This window comes from Ursus maritimus, unplaced genomic scaffold (genome assembly GCF_017311325.1).
Source record: "Ursus maritimus isolate PB19 unplaced genomic scaffold, ASM1731132v1 scaffold_17, whole genome shotgun sequence".
NCBI lineage: Eukaryota > Metazoa > Chordata > Mammalia > Carnivora > Ursidae > Ursus > Ursus maritimus.
The window spans coordinates 23,295,120-23,311,995 of NW_024424119.1; the positions used below are offsets into that span (position 1 = coordinate 23,295,120).

The 16,876-nt window shown below is 45.6% G+C and overlaps 1 protein-coding gene and 1 long non-coding RNA gene across 26 annotated transcripts in view; one reads left to right on the top strand and one right to left on the bottom strand.

Annotated features, from left to right (window-relative positions):
• SPINK4 (serine peptidase inhibitor Kazal type 4) overlaps window positions 1–16,876 on the top strand; it is a 67,128-nt gene that overhangs the window by 40,605 nt on the left and 9,647 nt on the right. For 3 of the 25 annotated variants that reach the window (XR_005835206.1, XM_040631520.1, XM_040631521.1), the window contains one exon: window positions 1,654–1,772. The exons of the other annotated variants lie outside the window; for them this stretch is intronic. Coding sequence is in view for 2 of the 3 variants with exons in the window: in XM_040631520.1 (XP_040487454.1) it covers window positions 1,687–1,772 (86 nt within the window). In the remaining variant the exon portion in view is untranslated. The remainder of the gene's footprint in view (window positions 1–1,653; window positions 1,773–16,876) is intronic. 25 annotated transcript variants of the gene reach the window in all.
• Window positions 3,578–10,564, bottom strand: LOC103667030. The gene is made up of 2 exons (XR_569661.2): window positions 6,650–10,564; window positions 3,578–5,377 (listed from the first exon to the last, which is right to left on the bottom strand). It is a non-coding gene; the product is annotated as an uncharacterized LOC103667030 (long non-coding RNA).

Sequence of the window (16,876 nt, forward strand, 5' to 3'; positions counted from 1 at the left end):
GCTAAAAGTGGCATTGAAGGGGGGCACCTGGGTGGCTCAGTCAGTGAAGCGTCTGTCTTTAGTTCAGGTCATGGTCCTGGGGTCCTGGGATCGAGTGTCATCATTGGGCTCCCTGCTCAGCAGGGAGCCTGCTTCTCCCTCTCCCTCTGCCCCTCCCCCTGCTTGTGCTCTCTCACTGGCTCTCTTGGTCTCTCTCTCAAATAAATAAAATACTAAATAAAATAAAAATGGCATTGAAAAATATTATGGAGTTGCATAAAGTTGAGAGCTACAAGGTGTTGGTGACTCATGGCGCTAACACACTAAGTGCTGGGTACATAGTACCTATTGGCATTAAGGCTATTACCAGCTTCATCACCTCCACGCATAATTGGATTGAGGACCCTGGAGACCAGGCCTGCTGTGAGTCACTAGGCAAGGAGAGGGCCTGGAGCCAGTCCCCTGGAGGTGCTATGACGTAAGCCTGGGTCCTGAGAAACCCTGGCTCTGACACCACTGTTCCCTCCTCCAGAGCAAGATGTCTCCAGAGGAAGAGATTTTTTTCCCTTGAGCCCTCAGTGAGCTACGTGAGCGGATCAGCGTCCTGGGCTTTCCCACAAAGCTGGGAGGGAGGTGGCCAGGCTTGGCTCCAAAGCTCAAACCAGACAGCCCCACCAAGCTGACATCAGTGGGCTGGCCTGGGGAGGGCGGGGTGAGGCTGGCCAGGGAGCCAAGCTGTCTCACCCTCAAGGGAAGGGAGATGAGAGAAGAGAGAGGAGGGGAAGGAGGGAGGAGAAAGGCCGGAAGGGGTGGGAAGTGAGTTCAGGGAAATCTGACTCAGGCCTGTCTGGACAGCCGAAGGGAGGGAAGTGGAGTACACGTTACCTCCTCGCTTGAAAGCTGGCATTCAAGACCCCTGCTTACATCTCCATCCTCATCTCATAACATTCCCTGCCATGCACACTACTTACAGAGCCCTTCAAAGGCCAGGCTAATCCATGCCTTTGGTTATACAGTTCTCAGCCTGAATTGCCTTTCTCTGGCTCATCTAGCTCAAGGCTTCCTTGAAAATATCACTTTCTCCATGAAGTATTCCCCAGTCCAGACACAATTACTCTTGTCTCTGCGCTGAAATCTATAGATGTAGAAAGTAGACTGGAATTGCCAGTTATTCATTAATTCAGTACAGTGTTCCCAAACCTCAGCATGCATCAGAATCACCCAGGAGGCTTAAATGTGGATTGCTACTTTCTAAGTTTCCAATTCTAATTCTGGTGTGGGGTGGGGTGGGGTGGGGGGAGGTACTTGAGAGGACGTGACTTCTGGTTGATCCTCAAGCAGGACCCCAGCAATGGGAGGCTCCTCACCCCCTCCCCTGTCCTGGGAATGTACATTCTGCCCACCGTTTTCACTGTGGGATCCATTCCAAGGATGCAGCTTTGAGAGAGTAAGGTGTTGCTGAGACCACCTGGACTGAAGACAGGGCTGAACCCAGTTAAGGCTTCTGTATAAACATTTTAAGATTAGGTGGGTGGGTACAGAGATGTACTTCTCTTGTGGCCTCAAAAGCCAAGTCTTGTAAGTAAGTTCCCTTGCTTATGAAACCTGCCACCTACCCATCTGTAGAAGTCTGCCTCATTCTTTGGTCTCTTTCTCTCTGCCTTCTGTGTACAGGGCCAGTTTGTGAACCAACAGGTGGGGTCAAGAATGTTCATTTCTAGTAAGCGATGCTGCTGGTCCCAGGATCACACTTTGAGAACCACCGGTTTAGTGCAAGAAAGGATCATTCCTGGGTATGATCAGTGCATATTTATTAATTCATTTGGTGAATGTCTCCCACAGGCCTGCAGTACGCCACACGTAGACCACATGTTGAGTATTCAGGAATAGGCAAAGCAGGCATAGAACTTATACCCGTGGAGCTTCCAGTCAATGGGGGAAGACAGATATTAAGCAAGTAAACGTACTATTAACTATATAATAACAAATCATGATAAATGCTCTAACAGAAAATAAAAAGACTATTATGAAAAAGAGTAATAACTAGAACCTGTTTCAGACTAGGTGATCAGGTAAGGCCTTTTGGGTAAAAGAGACATTTATACAGGCATACTTTAAACACTTATCGCACTGTATCGTTATCTATTTTTAAGTTGTTCAGCTAGCCACTAGACTATGTGCACCCTGAAAGCTAGAATCTTGTGTTATTAATATTTGTGCCTTCAGAATGCTGCAGAGAGTAGGGCCTTCATAGATAGTGTGCAATAGATGGGAAGATGGAAGGATCATTAGAAGGATGAATAAATGATTGAATAAACTGTCAAATGGATGTACATGTGTATGCATGCATGGGTGGATGGATGGGTGGATGGATGGATGGATGGATGGGTGGGTGGATGGATGACTGTCTCTGGCAGGAACGTGGAGAACCAGGATTAATGTTAGATATTCACGGTGGTACCAGTGAGACAGGAGTGGAAACTAATAGAAACTAATAGAAACTTAGCTGACTCCTTTGACTCCTTTCATTTAAGGTGACTACCAATGACCCCTCTTCCCCAAAGCTCCCTTGATTACCATTGCTGAGCCCCACTCCCCACATGAATGAGCTACTGTCACCTCTTGCATTCCCACACATCCCACACTTACTTCAACACACACGACTGCCTCATACTTGCCATCTGCTCACCACCTGCAAGTTTCTCAGGGCAAGCCGTGTTCTCTGTGTCAGTTTTAGAAGGCGAAAGGAATGGGAGAGGGAAGAAAAGAAAGTTTTTCTCTAACCCCCGGAGCCAAAGAAGGCACAGAGCTCAGAGGGGGTGAGGCGATTTCTGCTCTGATAATTTGCCACATGACTTCAAAATAGCACTTTCAATGACACATCTCCTCTAAATATGTGTCTTCGGCTCCTACAAGGAGTATGGTTTATTTAAAGACTCAATTTGAGTCAAATAAGGAGAAGAAAAACACCCAGGGTCCCTCTGGGGTGTTTAAAAATGGCGAGTGAAGAGAAAACTATATACAGACCAATTCCTTCCCTCTGAAGACTCTCCACCCAGGGATGGAACTCGCCCTGCTTTGCAGGCTTCAGACCTCCATATACTCTCTTCAGAGCTCGAGGCCACCCAAGCCCAGCTCTCCTACACCAAAGACACTTGAATTCAGAAAGAAATTTCCAAAGGAGTTAGAGGTGGGAGAAGAGCTCGCCTCCATCTAAAAGAGGACAGAATTAAGAATTTGGAACATGAAACTCCCCAGAGATAGAAATAAAACTCATCTGGATTGTGAAGGATCTAACACATAACTCTCAGAAGAGAGTGAGATGATTGAATATCTCTTGTGAGCATGAATATCTAACATTAATATGAACTAAGGAAACGTAAAGAAAGCAAGATTTCATATGTGTACGGGCATGTGTGCACGTGCGCACACACACACATTAAACCATAATACTCTGTGTGAGTCAGGATGTCCTGAAATGGTCTCAAGTGGAACTGTAATTGGTACATTTCTGAAATCCTTGGGCAGGAGGTCTTAAGAGCTAATAAAACGTTCATGCTTCCCCTCCACACACACACACACATCCCCCAAAGGAAGATGTCATTTGACATCAATTTATTTCCAATTCTGATCATCGATCCTAAAGGAACCATTTGAAATGCAAAAACAAGCAAAACAACAGCAAAAAGAACACTGATCACAAATAGTAATCACAAAGATAGTCATCCTTATAAGTAATAGTGAAAGACTGAAAAATGCCTATAAGTCCAGCAACTACAGAATGGTTGTTTGTTAGAGATTTATAGAATATTATTTATCTGTGCCCAATTATGTGTTCTGCAGAGTTCTTCCTTGGGGGATGCGCTGGCAGCAATAATTGTCTGGGGTGCAGGCCGCAGGTCCTTTAGGAGAGCACTCTGATTGGGTCCCCCAATTCTCAGCTTGGTTCTCAGCTTCTCAGGATCAGAACCTGGCTTTTCGTGTGCACCAGCTAAGAGCAGAGTCTTGGTGACAGACTTTCAGTAATACCACCCAAGGCGTATCTAGCCATCGAAGGCCAATCTACAGATCGCAGTGAATGATCCCTTTCCAAACAGCAGAATATGTGTATCTACTGCCCAAGATCTGTCCCTGAGCTGACATTGGGGTAGATGGTAAGAAAAATCAGAAGATTTCTTGGTGAGCTGCATGTCTGAATAAAAGGAAATGGGTGGTCTTGAGGAGTATTTTTCAAGCCATGGTGAGGCTTGGTGAAGTGTCCCTGATCTATAGGACAGACAATTTCTCTAGTGACTGAAACGCTAGTTTCTCTTCCTGGGAGAGCGGAGGCTGCTCCGTGACCGGTTTGCTTTCTTGCACCTGCCTTTCCATGCTCACGGCTTCTCTTTTTGTGACTGTGGTTCCCTTCTCGGCACAAGTGACTGACTGATCCAGGGTGGCACCAGCTCGACAATCATCATCCCTTCTCTGGGCATACAGACTTGGGATTGTGCTAGTTATTAATCTATTGCCCCTCGGCCTGATATTTAGCCCTCATTGTCTACTCCACAAAAATATAGTAGAGCATCTCAACATTTTTTCTTTGCTAGCTGACAAATCTAAAGCTTTGTCAGTAGAGGGCACTGGAGGGATATTGTAAGAGGAATTTTCTTTCCCGATTCATGTGTGCTCTGTTCAGCAAGCCCCGTGGCACCCGACTCCAACAGCATGGAGCTTCTCCAGTATCCAGCTCCTGCAATTCAAGTGACTTCCCCAGCATCAAGTTCCTGCAGACAGGTGGTTTCTTTAGCATCGGCTCCTGCAGTGCATGGTGGCCAGCATCTTCTAAAGGCCAGCAGATTTCCCTGGCACTCTCCTCTGCTCCGTTTTGTAGAGCAGTGACTCCAGTGAACACATCCCAACCACATTCTGCCAGTGCAGCACCATAGTGACGTCTCTACTGTCCACTGAACCACACCCCCTCTGACAAGGTCTAGGTCACAGCCCTGGGAGTGGGGGTGGGAAGCCCTGCCCTGGATACTCTGTCTCAGCTCCAAAGAGACTTAACTAAGACAATCTGACTCTGAGAGACATTACACCTCCTCTCGTGATGTATTCATTTCATTAGCATATTTCGAGTTTGAGAGATGTCCCCTTTTGAAATAACATTATTTATAAAAGCAAAAATGAGAACTTAAAAGTCCAATAATAGATACTTTTTGAAAATTATTAATGTGCTTGTTTCTTTTCGTCTTTTCCCTCTTCTGCACAAATCCAATAGGGTGGTTATTTCCATCTGCCCGTTCAAATCTTCTGTCCACCGTTTTCTGCTCTGTGTGCTGGGAGGCTGACCTCTGTGGAATATTTATTCCTCGGCCTTCCAATTCAGGTCAGCTAATGGGAGGCACTGGGGAGAGATCTGAGGGCAGGTGGAGAGATGTCAGAGTGATCATTCCCCTGGCTCCCTTTCAGCCAGACCGTGGGGAGCCAAAAGCCTGGGTGGCTCAGTGGGTTAAGCATCTAACTCTTGATTTTGGCTCAGGTCATGATCTCAGGGTCGTGAGACTGCTGAAGATTCTCTCTCTCCCTCTGCACCTCCCCCACCTTTATTTCTCTCTCAAAAAAAAAGTTATTTCTTAGAATATTCTTTGGTAGACCCATGGTTAATTTTCCCTATTAAGTGGGTGGGAAGTTGTACCGGAGCTCGGTCAGCTAAAGAATATAGAAATCACAGTTTTTCTGCACATTCCCAGTTGAAGCATGATATAAATCTGTCACCACTACAGGGACATGGTTAACTAAATGATAGATTGATAGGATGGAATATTAATGATAATCACAGCACATTTTGATGAGTAAGAACTTACAATGAACTGCCAAGTGAAAAAGTAAGGCATGACACTTATAGTCATTTTGTTCTCAATTATGTTAAATATGTACACATATATGCATAGGGAAAAAAAACTTGTAAGGAATTCACCAATATGTAAAGAGGTTGCCTTTAGGAAGTGGGATTAGGGTTGGTATTTCTTTTTTTCCTTTATATTTCTCTTTATTTTCTAATTTTTCTGCAGTGAGCATGAATTACTTTTGTAGCCAGAATTTTATTTGGTTTTTTAAGAGAACACATACATCATGTTCTACTCCCACTATTAGAAATAAATCAGACTGACCCTGGCAAGTCCCAGCCAAAGAATTTGCCTCGAGATATGCCTTGGCCTGATTAGTCTCAGGAACCTCAGCAAACAACTCTCTGAGTTAACTCTTTCTCCAGGGAAGAGTAGGAGGTGGTGAGACAGGGACTGTCCTGATGAGGTCTACGTGTAGGAATGGGGTTGCTACAGTGGATCCAATTGTCCTGAGCACTTGCTGTGGAGATCCGGGGAGCTCTTAGTCTTCCAGTCAGGGCTAGGTCGGGCCCCCTCTAGAGGGCTGCTGAGAAGTAAGTGAACTAGCCCCGCCCTTGAGGAACAAACATGCGACTCTACCCCCAGTGACTCGTACAGGCTACGAATGACGTCCTTGGAACGTGGAAAACATAGTAGGCCAGCTTACTCAGGACTGGATAGAGACATGTAAGTTGATGTCCCTTTTCCCACCCAGGTGAATGTGGTCCTGCCTTTGGGCCTTCATGTGGCCTTTCCTTCTTCTAGAAATCCCATTTCTGTCTATCAGATTCCCGTGGACTTACCTTTGAGTATCTGGGTAGAATAGCAAGAAGACTCTCTGAAGGGTCCAGACAGGCACCCCCTGCTGGAGGATGCATCACACATGCGACCTGGAGTAGGGCAGGGAAGTAGGCTGAAAGGCTGTGCTCGTATCCCGATATTTTGTTTTGTTTTGCAGCTGTAGAGGAGGAAAAATAATGTTCTCTCTACCCTTCTGAGTTCTTAGCTGAGACCCCTGTAATAAAAGACAGATTAACAAGGAAAAAACCCATACATTAACATGTATGCCTCATGTGTACATGGGCGATACCCAGGCAGGGAGATACCAAGTAGGTCCCTGAGGTGGTTTAGAATTCAGGATTAAATACAGTCTTAATAGGGGGAATGTAGGCCTCTGAGAGGAGAGAAAATGATTTTTAGGAAAGATGAATGAGCCGTCAGAATAGATGGGAGGTATAAGAGTTTGAGACAAAGTTGTCTTCTGGGTGTGGTATTGACTTCTACTCCCTTCTCCTGTAATAAGACAATTTTCCCTGGTGAATGATACCTCTGGGGAGGGGATCTATGATAAATGAGTTCCTTTTGGAGGATCCATGTTTAGGCAGATAAGAAATTGGAGAAAGACACTCTCTGCATTTGCTGCTTTTCGAATGCCTACAAGTCAGCGTAATCAAATACCAAAGTGGCGTGTTTCTGGATGGCCTGTTCTGCCACCCTTTGTTGTGGTTATTGAAGCTCTGGTTTTCAGTTTCCCTTCCCTTAGTTACCCTCCCACCTAGACTAGTCACCCTCCACCCATAGAAAGCCAAGTCTGTGGGAAGAATGTTCCCCCAGGTCCTCACCAAGGCCTCTAGCCAAGGCCCAGCCTGCCTGCATTCTCCCTGTGGCCTGCAGAGCCCAGGGCCAGGCCCAGGCAAGGGTATAACCTATTAAGAGGGGAAGAGAATCTAAAACTGGACTGGCTCAGCCTCTGGGTGCACTTGCCCTGAACACCTTTGCTTCCTGATGGGTCAGGCTGCCATCAGTCCTCACTGTACCTCCTCTCTCTACCAGTGTTGGGGATCAAGAGGAAGAATCTAAAAGTTCTCCACACAGGGCCCTGAACACTGGGCTGCGTGGCTGGCCATTTGCCTGGTCCAGAGCAGAGCTGGTCTCTCTAGGAAGAGAACAGGAAATATCCCTTCCCCGTCTGAACCCTGCTCATTCCCTTCCTCCCAGTCCTGGCCATTACATCTACCCAGTTGTGCAGACATCTAGGCAGGAAGGACCACAGGTATGGCCTCATTATCTGTTCTTGCTCCCTGGCGACATCCTGCAGCTTCTCCTGGTGAATCAGTCACTGCTAGCTGATGGCAAGGAGAGAAGAGAAGACACTCGTTGCCCATACCAGTCTTCCTTTCCTAGTCTGTCTGGCCGGGCCTGGACACCACTAGTTCAGCCTTTGGCCAGGGTACCACTCAGAAATACAGTTTGGTTCTGTTGACATTCTTATGCGAAAATGGGCTCATTTTAAGGCAGCACTTCTCAAACAGTAAAGTGTAAAAGTCAAGTATCTGGGGATCTTATTAAAGCACAAGGCCTGGCTCGGTAGCTCTGAGGTGGAGCCTAAGATTCTGTCTTTCTAAAAAGCTCCTGATACTGCTAGGATGTAAGGGACCCAGTCTCGTGTTCTGGGCTTAGTGAGGTATTGCTTGATCTGTGAAGATTATCAGAACTCCAGTGTCAGAATTAATCACTAAGATCCATTGTTTTCCCCAACATCTGGCTCAGACCTTGACTTTATCTATCTATCTATCTATCTATCTATTTATTTATTTAGAGCACATGAGCGGGGGGAGGGGAAGAGAGAGAGGGAGAGAGAATTTCCAGCAGACTCCATGCTGAGCACAGAGTCGCATGAAGGGTCCATCGAAAGATCTTGAGGTCATGACCTGAGCCTTGTCAAGAGTTGGATGCTCAACTGACTGAGCCACCCAGGTGCCCCTAAAAACAAAATCTTAAAAAAAAAAAAAAGACATCTGAAGAGCTTCTCAAAGCCTTTAATAAACTGATAGTCATTGCCAGTGTCCAAGAGAGGGATCCAGTAGGCAGCATTACCATTACTTGACCACGGAAAACTTTCCTCAGATGCATCTTATAGGGCTAGTGTGCTGAGGAATATAGGGGACAGTCGTCACTCTGGGTGTTCATCTAAGGATTGTAGATAAAAATTAAGTTACATGGGAGAGCTAGAGAGAGAACGGCTCCTCGTGAGAAGAGAGGATTTGAGAACTGAAAAGAGAGACTCCCGTATCTGTTCCCCTTGCCAACTGAGTCATCGAACTTTTAAGGTCTTATCAGCCACAGACCGTCCTTCCTCTTCTGGATTCCCAGGGAGGGGAACTCCCTCTTCCTCTCTGATGCACCAGAGTGGCTGAGAGGGAGGCCAGGAAATCTAGAGAAAAGAGAACCTGGAGGACTGCTTGGAGCTCAGTCCCCTAAAAGGCTAAGGACTCCAGTAAGTATCTCGGGGAAGAGCTTTACTGCAGCCAGGAAGCAAAGGGCATGTTTTAAAAGGGATCACATACAGCAAGTCTGTAGTTGAGATTAGGGTTGAAATAAACTGGAAAAAAAGAAAGGAAGATTCTAGAAAAAGGCCCCAAGTGAATCCCAGAGTTTATTTACCTTAAAATAGTGGTTCTCAACTAGATGCAACTTTGTCCCCATCATTGGACATTTGACAATGTCTGGAGATGTTTTTGGTCATCACAACTGGGGAGAAGTGCTATTGGCATCTAGTGAGTAGTGACCAGGGATGGTGCTAAACATCGTCTAATGCACAGGACAGCTCCTTATAACAAAGAAACAGAAGGCCAAAATGTCATCGTGCCACCATTGAGAAACCTTGCTTTAAATGTTGTTCTGAAATGTCACCTTTAATTTAAAATTTAGGATGTTGCTTAAATTCAGCTGTTTTACAGCAAATTGGGGAAAGTTTATTTGGTAGAGGAAAATCCATGATCATCAATATGGTGGTCCAAATCTTAGTCAACGATACTATTTTGTAAGCTTAAATCACATCACAAACAAGAGGATGTTTTGCAAGGAGCTATAGAAATCAAATGACTCATAGCAAATATTTCCCTTAATTTAAAAGTTTAGGCTGTTGCTCAGATTAACCTCTTTTAACACAAAGAATTTGGGGGAATTTACTAAGTAGGAGGAGATAAAGAGATACAAATAAATAAATATCATGAGTAGAGATGGGAAGGATCCCACTCCTGGCTATGCAATTAGAGAAATTCTTGCACAGGTGCATGAAGAGACATGTAAGAAGATATTTTATCACAAAGGTATCTGTGATGGTTGGAGTGCTGGATGCAATGAGGCACCCATCACTGGAATATTCTATCACAGTAAGGAGCAATGAACCAGATATACACACAACGTAGATAGATTAAGACACAGTGCTGAATGAAGGGATGGGAAGGGAGAGTAAGGAACAGAAAGAGATCTCCAGCAGGATACTATTGATTGAAATTAAAAATACATGCCCACAAAACAATGCCTCATGCTTTCAAGAACACTCACAAATAGAATGATTCGCAAATCTTAGTCATTACACAAACTTTACCAGTGGAACTCTTAGGAATTAGGCACCACTGCCACCTGGTGGTAGCAATTCAGAGTTGAGGCATAATTTAGGTTGGTTTTTCCGTTTTTTGTTTTTTTGTTTTTTGGGGTTTTTTTAAGGATTACACTTGCTCCAAATCTTTGCCAATACTTGATATTGCCTGTCTTTTTTGTTTTAGCCATCTTGGTGAGTGTGTAGTGATATCACAACATAGCTTTATTTTTTTAATTTTTATTGAAGTATAGCCTATGTGGCTCAGTCAGTTAAGCCTGTCTTTGGCTCAGGTCGTGATCCCAGGGTCCTAGGATAGAGCAACGCATCGAGCCCCTCATTGGGCTCCCTGCTCAGCGGAGAGTCTGCTTCTCCCGCTCCCCCTGCTTGTGCTCTCTTGCTCTCTCTGTCAAATAAATAAATAAAATATTTTTTAAAAATTTTATTGAAGTGTAGTTGACACACAGTGTTACGTTATTTTCAGGTGTGCAACACAGTGATTCAACAATGCTATACATCATACTATGTTCACGAGTGTAGCTACCATCTGTCACGTACAACCCTATTACATTATTGACTATATTTCCTATGCTATACCTTTTTTAAAAGTTTTTTTTTTTAAGTAAACTCTACGCCCAAAGTGAGGCTCAAACTCATAACCCCAAGATCAAGAATCACATGCTCTACTGACTGAGCCAGCCAGGTGTCCCTGTATGTACACCTTTTGTCCATATGACTTATTCATTCCATAACTGAAAGTCTGTATCTCCCACTTGACTTCATTCGTGTTGCCCATTCCCTCACCCCTCTTCCCTCTGGTAACCATCAGTTTGTTCTCTGTACTTATGGGTCTGTTTCAATTAAAGTTTTTTAAAGATATAATTTATTTACTATGAAATGTACAGATATTAAATGTTTAACTCCTTAATTTTGGCAATTGTGTACATCAGTGTCATGATCACTCTAAACAATATAGAGAACATTTCCATCCCTCCAGAAAGTTCCCTCTGCCCTTTCCTACATCTTACCCGAAAAGCAACCACTGATCTGTTTCTGTCACTATAAATACGCTTTGCCTGTTGTAGAACTTCGTGTACATGGAATTATACAGTGCTCCCCCGACATCTGGGCGCTAACCATTCCTGCGCATGCCTGCATTTCCATCCACAACCCCTGCAGTCCGTTGGCTGTGGCTTTCTCTGGAAGCTCAGAGACATGAGAGAGGCAGCCCTTTAGTGTCAGGGACTTAAGGACCTCGCTCTAACATTCTCAGTCAGTGACCAGTGGGATTTGGGGGCTATATACCCCAGCTCCCTCACCCCTCAGTGGGGATAACTGAAAGGGGTTCCACACAGTGTCCCATCCATCTCTGGTAGGACTGAGGCCTGGTTTCCCACAGTGATAAACCTCAGTGATGCGCACTATTGGTTCTCTTCTCTCCCCACCTCACTGACTCGGCCGGCGTTTCCCAGCATCACCTCCTGGAAAACTACTTGGAATTTAGTATCTCAGGATCTGCTCCTGAGGGAGTTCAACATAAGTTAACTACTTTCCCTTATGGAAAATTCCTATTTTCTGCGTAAGGTGGCAAGAATCTGTTTCTGTTGCTTGCAAGTCATGGATCCTATCAGAATTAACAGTGGTCTGGGGAGATGTGATATTAAGAACCTATAGTCTTTTATTATTATTATTATTATTTTATTTAAATTCTATTTAGTGGGGCGCCTGGTGACTCAGTCGGTTAAGCAGCTGCCTTAGGCCAGGTCATGATCCCAGGGTCTTGGGATCAGCCCTGCATCAGGCTCCCTGGGAGCCTGCTTCTCCTTCTCCCTCTGCCTGCCACCCCCTGTGCTTGTGCTCCCTCTCACGCTCTTGGTCAAATAAATAAGGATAATCTTTTATTTTTTTTTATTTTATTTATTATTATTTTTTTTAATGGTTTTTTATTATATTATGTTAGTCACCATACAGTACATCCCCGGCTTCCGATGTAAGGCTCGATGATTCATTAGTTGTGTATAACACCCAGTGCACCATGCAATACGTGCCCTCCTTACTACCCATCACTAGTTCTTATGTTCCATAGATGAGAGAAATCATACGATAGTTGTCTTTCTCTGCTTGACTTATTTCACTAAGCATTATCTCCTCCAGTGCCGTCCATGTTGTAGCAAATGTTGAGAACTCGTTCTTTCTGATAGCTGAGTAATATTCCATTGTATATATGGACCACAACTTCTTAATCCAGTCATCTGTTGAAGGGCATCTCGGCTCCTTCCACGATTTAGCTATTGTGGACATTGCTGCTATGAACATTGGGGTGCATATGGCCCTTCTCTTCACTACGTCTGTATCTTTGGGGTAAATACCCAGTAGTGCAATGGCTGGATCATAGGGTAGCTCAATTTTTAACTTTTTAAGGGACCTCCACACTGTTTTCCAGAGTGGCTCTACCAACCTGCATTCCCACCAACAATGTAGGAGGGATCCCCTTTCTCCACATCCTCTCCAACAATTGTTGTTTCTTGCCTTGTCTATTTTTGCCATTCTAACTGGCGTAAGGTGGTATCTCAGTGTGGTTTTGATTTGAATTTCCTTGATGGCTAATGATTTTGAACATTTTTTCATGTGTCTGTTAGCCATTTGTATGTCTTCATTGGAAAAGTGTCTGTTCATATCTTCTGCCCATTTTTTGATTTGTTTATTTGTTTCTCGTGTATTGAGTTTGAGAAGTTCTTTGTAGATCTTGGATACCAGTCCTTTATCTGTAGTGTCATTTGCAAATATATTCTCCCATTCTGTGGGCTGCCTCTTAGTTTTTCTGACTGTTTCCTTGGATGTGCAGAAACTTTTAATCTTGATGAAGTCCCATAAGTTCATTTTATCTTTTGTTTCTCTTGCCTTTGGGGATGTGTCATGAAAAAGGTTGCTTTGGCCGATGTCGTAGAGGTTGTTGCCTATGTTCTCCTCTAGAATTTTGATGGATTCCTGTCTCACATCGAGGTCTTTCATCCATTTGGAGTTTATTTTTGTGTATGGTGTGAGATAGTGGTCAAGTTTCATTCTCTTGCAAGGATAATCTTTTAAAAATTTTAAATTCAATTTAATTAACATATAGTGTATTATTAGTTTCAGGGGTAGAATTTAGTGATTCATCAATTGCATATAACACCCAGTGCTCATTACATCAAGTGCCCTCCTTAATGCCCATCACCCAGTTACCCCATCCCCTCACCTCCCCTCCAGCAACCTTCAGTTTGTTTCCTATAGTTGAGTCTCTTATGATTTGCCTCTCTCTTTGTTTTCATCTTATTTTATTTTTTCCTTCCCTTCCCCCATGTTTGTCTGTTTTGTTTCTTAAATTCCACATACAAGTGAAATCATATGGTATTTGTCTTTCTCTAACTGACTTATTTTGCTGAGCATAATAGTCTTTTTTCCTAAGACCATCAGAGCTCTGAAATGGGAAGAAGAGGGTCTCATGAGCCTTTGTCTTTCATATGGAAGCTCAGAAGACTTGAGTTCTGAGCTATGCCTGTGAATGGAACTCCTTGAATGGCACATGACCAGGGAACACCAGGTCTCTTGTGACCCCAGGCCTCTTCTAGAGTGAGGACTGACCTAAAAATTCTTCCTGGTCGATGATAATCAAGCCAGGATTCCATACACTGAGAAAGAGGGCAGGTACTAAGTCACTATCTGTGAGTTCTGCAGATGGGTTTGGGACAGCTTTTGGACTAAAGCACCACATCTAGGTCTTGGAGGAGATGCTGAATTCTTGGGGACCCTGACAGGTGGGCCAAGAACTAGAAAAATGTGGTCCTTGGGATAGAGTGCCATCTCTGTTCCCATATGGACACAGCATACAGTAGTCAGTAGCTGGACCCACTGGGTCAACATAGCCCAGCCTAGTCCTCAGAGCTCTCTGAAGCCCTCAAGCCTAGCTGACAGAATCTGGAACTGGGCTCCTTGCTGTCCTGAAGTTGCATCCAGGCCTGGATGTATTCATATAATCAACACACAGGTGCCAGGCCCTGCAGAGAGCACTGGGGATATGGGGTAAACTGGACATCCTCCCACTGCTCTCTGTAAGGAAATACAGGACATAGTCACATAAGAAAGTACCATGGGACCTTATACGTGCTGCTGGGATAGACGTCTGTACAGATGAGGGGCCCAAACTGGGGAGGGCTGAGCACCCAGGAAGAGAGCCCGAGGGAGGTGGAGAGGTGCATGCCAAGCAGAGGTGCCGCATGAGCCAAGGCTTGGAGGAATAAGAGCCTACTGGGTAGTTCTGTCTGATGGAGTTCAGGGTTAAGTGGCCAGACATGAAGTTAGAGAGGCCAGCAAAGGCCCAGTCATGGGAGAACGTGTATGCTATGCCAATGAATTTGGTTTTCATCTTTGAGTCAATAGAGATTGAATAATATTAATTGAATGGACTAATAATAATTGAATAATATTAAGCAGTCGATCATGTGGTCATTTTTGCATCTCAGAAAGATGGCCCTGGAAGAAGTTTGGAGGATGAGTTAGAGGAAATGTAGAGGAGGTGATAGATCTGAGAGGGGGGAAGAGGTGAAATCGGTAAGAATGAAGAAGTAAGGGCAAGTTCAGGGGAATGCCCAGGTCTACCTAGGGTACCCGGATGATAGTGGCGCTGTCCACCCAGGTGGAGGCACGGGGACATAGGTCATCTTTGGGTGGAGAGGAGAGGGCAAATTGACTTTTGGACATATTGAGTGAGGGATCCATGGGATATCTCTATCACCATTTCTATCACTGCCCTGACCACAGCATTTGATAAATACCTTTATAAACTTATAAATGCTTAGTGTCCGTGTGTCCGTTCCACCTCCCCACTACTTGTGAACTGCAAACTTCTTGAGCATAGGGATCCATTTATCCCTCATCTCTGTGGTCCCAGGACCTGGCACAATGACTCGTTCCCAACTATAGGTGCTTAATAAGGATCCATTGAATGGTAGGGCAGGTGCCCCCAGAAAGGAATGACTTCAGTCTGTTGCCATCACTGAGTCCTCCTTGGAGTCAGATCCCAAACAAGTAGATGAAATCTTCCTTTAAAGGAGTAGAGGGGTGCCCTTTCCTTTCACCACCATTTTGTGGGGGCCCTGCCGTTTGGTCCAGGCAGAATGGGAAGTGGCCAGACCTGGGACATGGAGTCGGGTGGCTGCAGAGCCCAGGACAGGACAGGCTGTGGAGCTGGCTTTGTCCAGACCAGGCCTTACGGGAGTGGGTGTCCATACCTGGGCTGCTCATCGCAGGTAGATGGGTGGGTGAGGGCACTTGAGGTTGGAGGAAGGTGGAGCAGGATGTGGGCTGAGGGGCCAGGAAAGGTGGTCCACGGGCAAGCTGGCCATGTTGTCCATGCCATCTGGCAGGCCCAAGACCTGCTCGAGGTCAGTTCGTCCACCTTAAACCAAACAAGGCCATTGTTTCCTCCACCCATCAGCAGGCCTGCTGACTCAGATCTAATGGGTCCTGCATTGTCGTCATCAAGGAGGGGCTGTATTCCTTGGGCATCGTTCCAAGACTTAGCAGGAAGCCTGAAGGCTGCTGGGTGAGGCTGGGAAGTGTTGGCTCAGCCAGTGCACATGTCCCAGCCCTCACTCGGACCTGGCGCAAGACAGGGAGGAAGTATCAGCTCCCCTGCCAGAGCCCAGTTTTAGGGTATCTCTGTCTTTATCGTATTGATCCCACCACTTGTGTGGGTGCTTAGGGCTTTTAGCGCTTGGCCTCTGCTCTGTTTGCAGGAATCCACACTCAAGCTGCTTCCTTGGCATCGCAGTGTCTGCACACATCTCACCCCACACTCTCCTCTTCGGGATCCTTGCAGCTTCCCTGGGAGTCAGGCTGATGGTGTACATGTCAGTGGGCCCATTTCCCAGAGAACATGCACAAGCCCAAAGAGGGGAAGGGATGCACTCAAGTTGACCCAACGAGTTGGTCTGGGCTGGGACCTGAGTATGAGCTGGCCCTTTCCTCCTGCCACTCACTTCCATGTTCATTCTCCTCTAACCACAATGAACTCCTTGGTATATAGTTCCTGAGCATACTAAGCTTGCTTCTGTCCCAGAGGCTTGGCCCTGCAGTTCCTCCTTTGGGCAGACCTTTCCCCCAGATCTCTGCAGGACTCACTCCCTCTTGTTTACATAATTCAACAGCTACTTAGGAAGCAGAACCTATATACTCAGTGGGAAGACAAACAAGGTCACAGAGTCAGCTTCTGGAATGCACTGCTGGAAGGAAGGTGGGATGTGGGGTGGGAAGCAGTGATCTGATCTCCCCGACCGTTCCAAACTCACCACATGCCCCTCTCTACTCGCTGACCTCACTTTAGTCGCATTGGCCTCTCTTGTTTCCTGGATGTGCCAAGCTTCTTCCTGCCTCAGGGCCCTCACACATTCTGTTTCCTCTGTCTGCAACACTGTTCCACTCAGCTACAGCCTGCCCCATGCACTCAGCCCCTGGCGTTCCCTGACTTTCTGGAAGGATAGGTCATTCTCGGATCCTCCCAAAGCACTGAATGTGTCCCACTTGTGGGACTTACTCCAGGGGTGATGATACAGCTCTGGGGCTCCTTTGGTACCAGTCTCCCACTTAATGACAGGCTGCTTGAGCACAG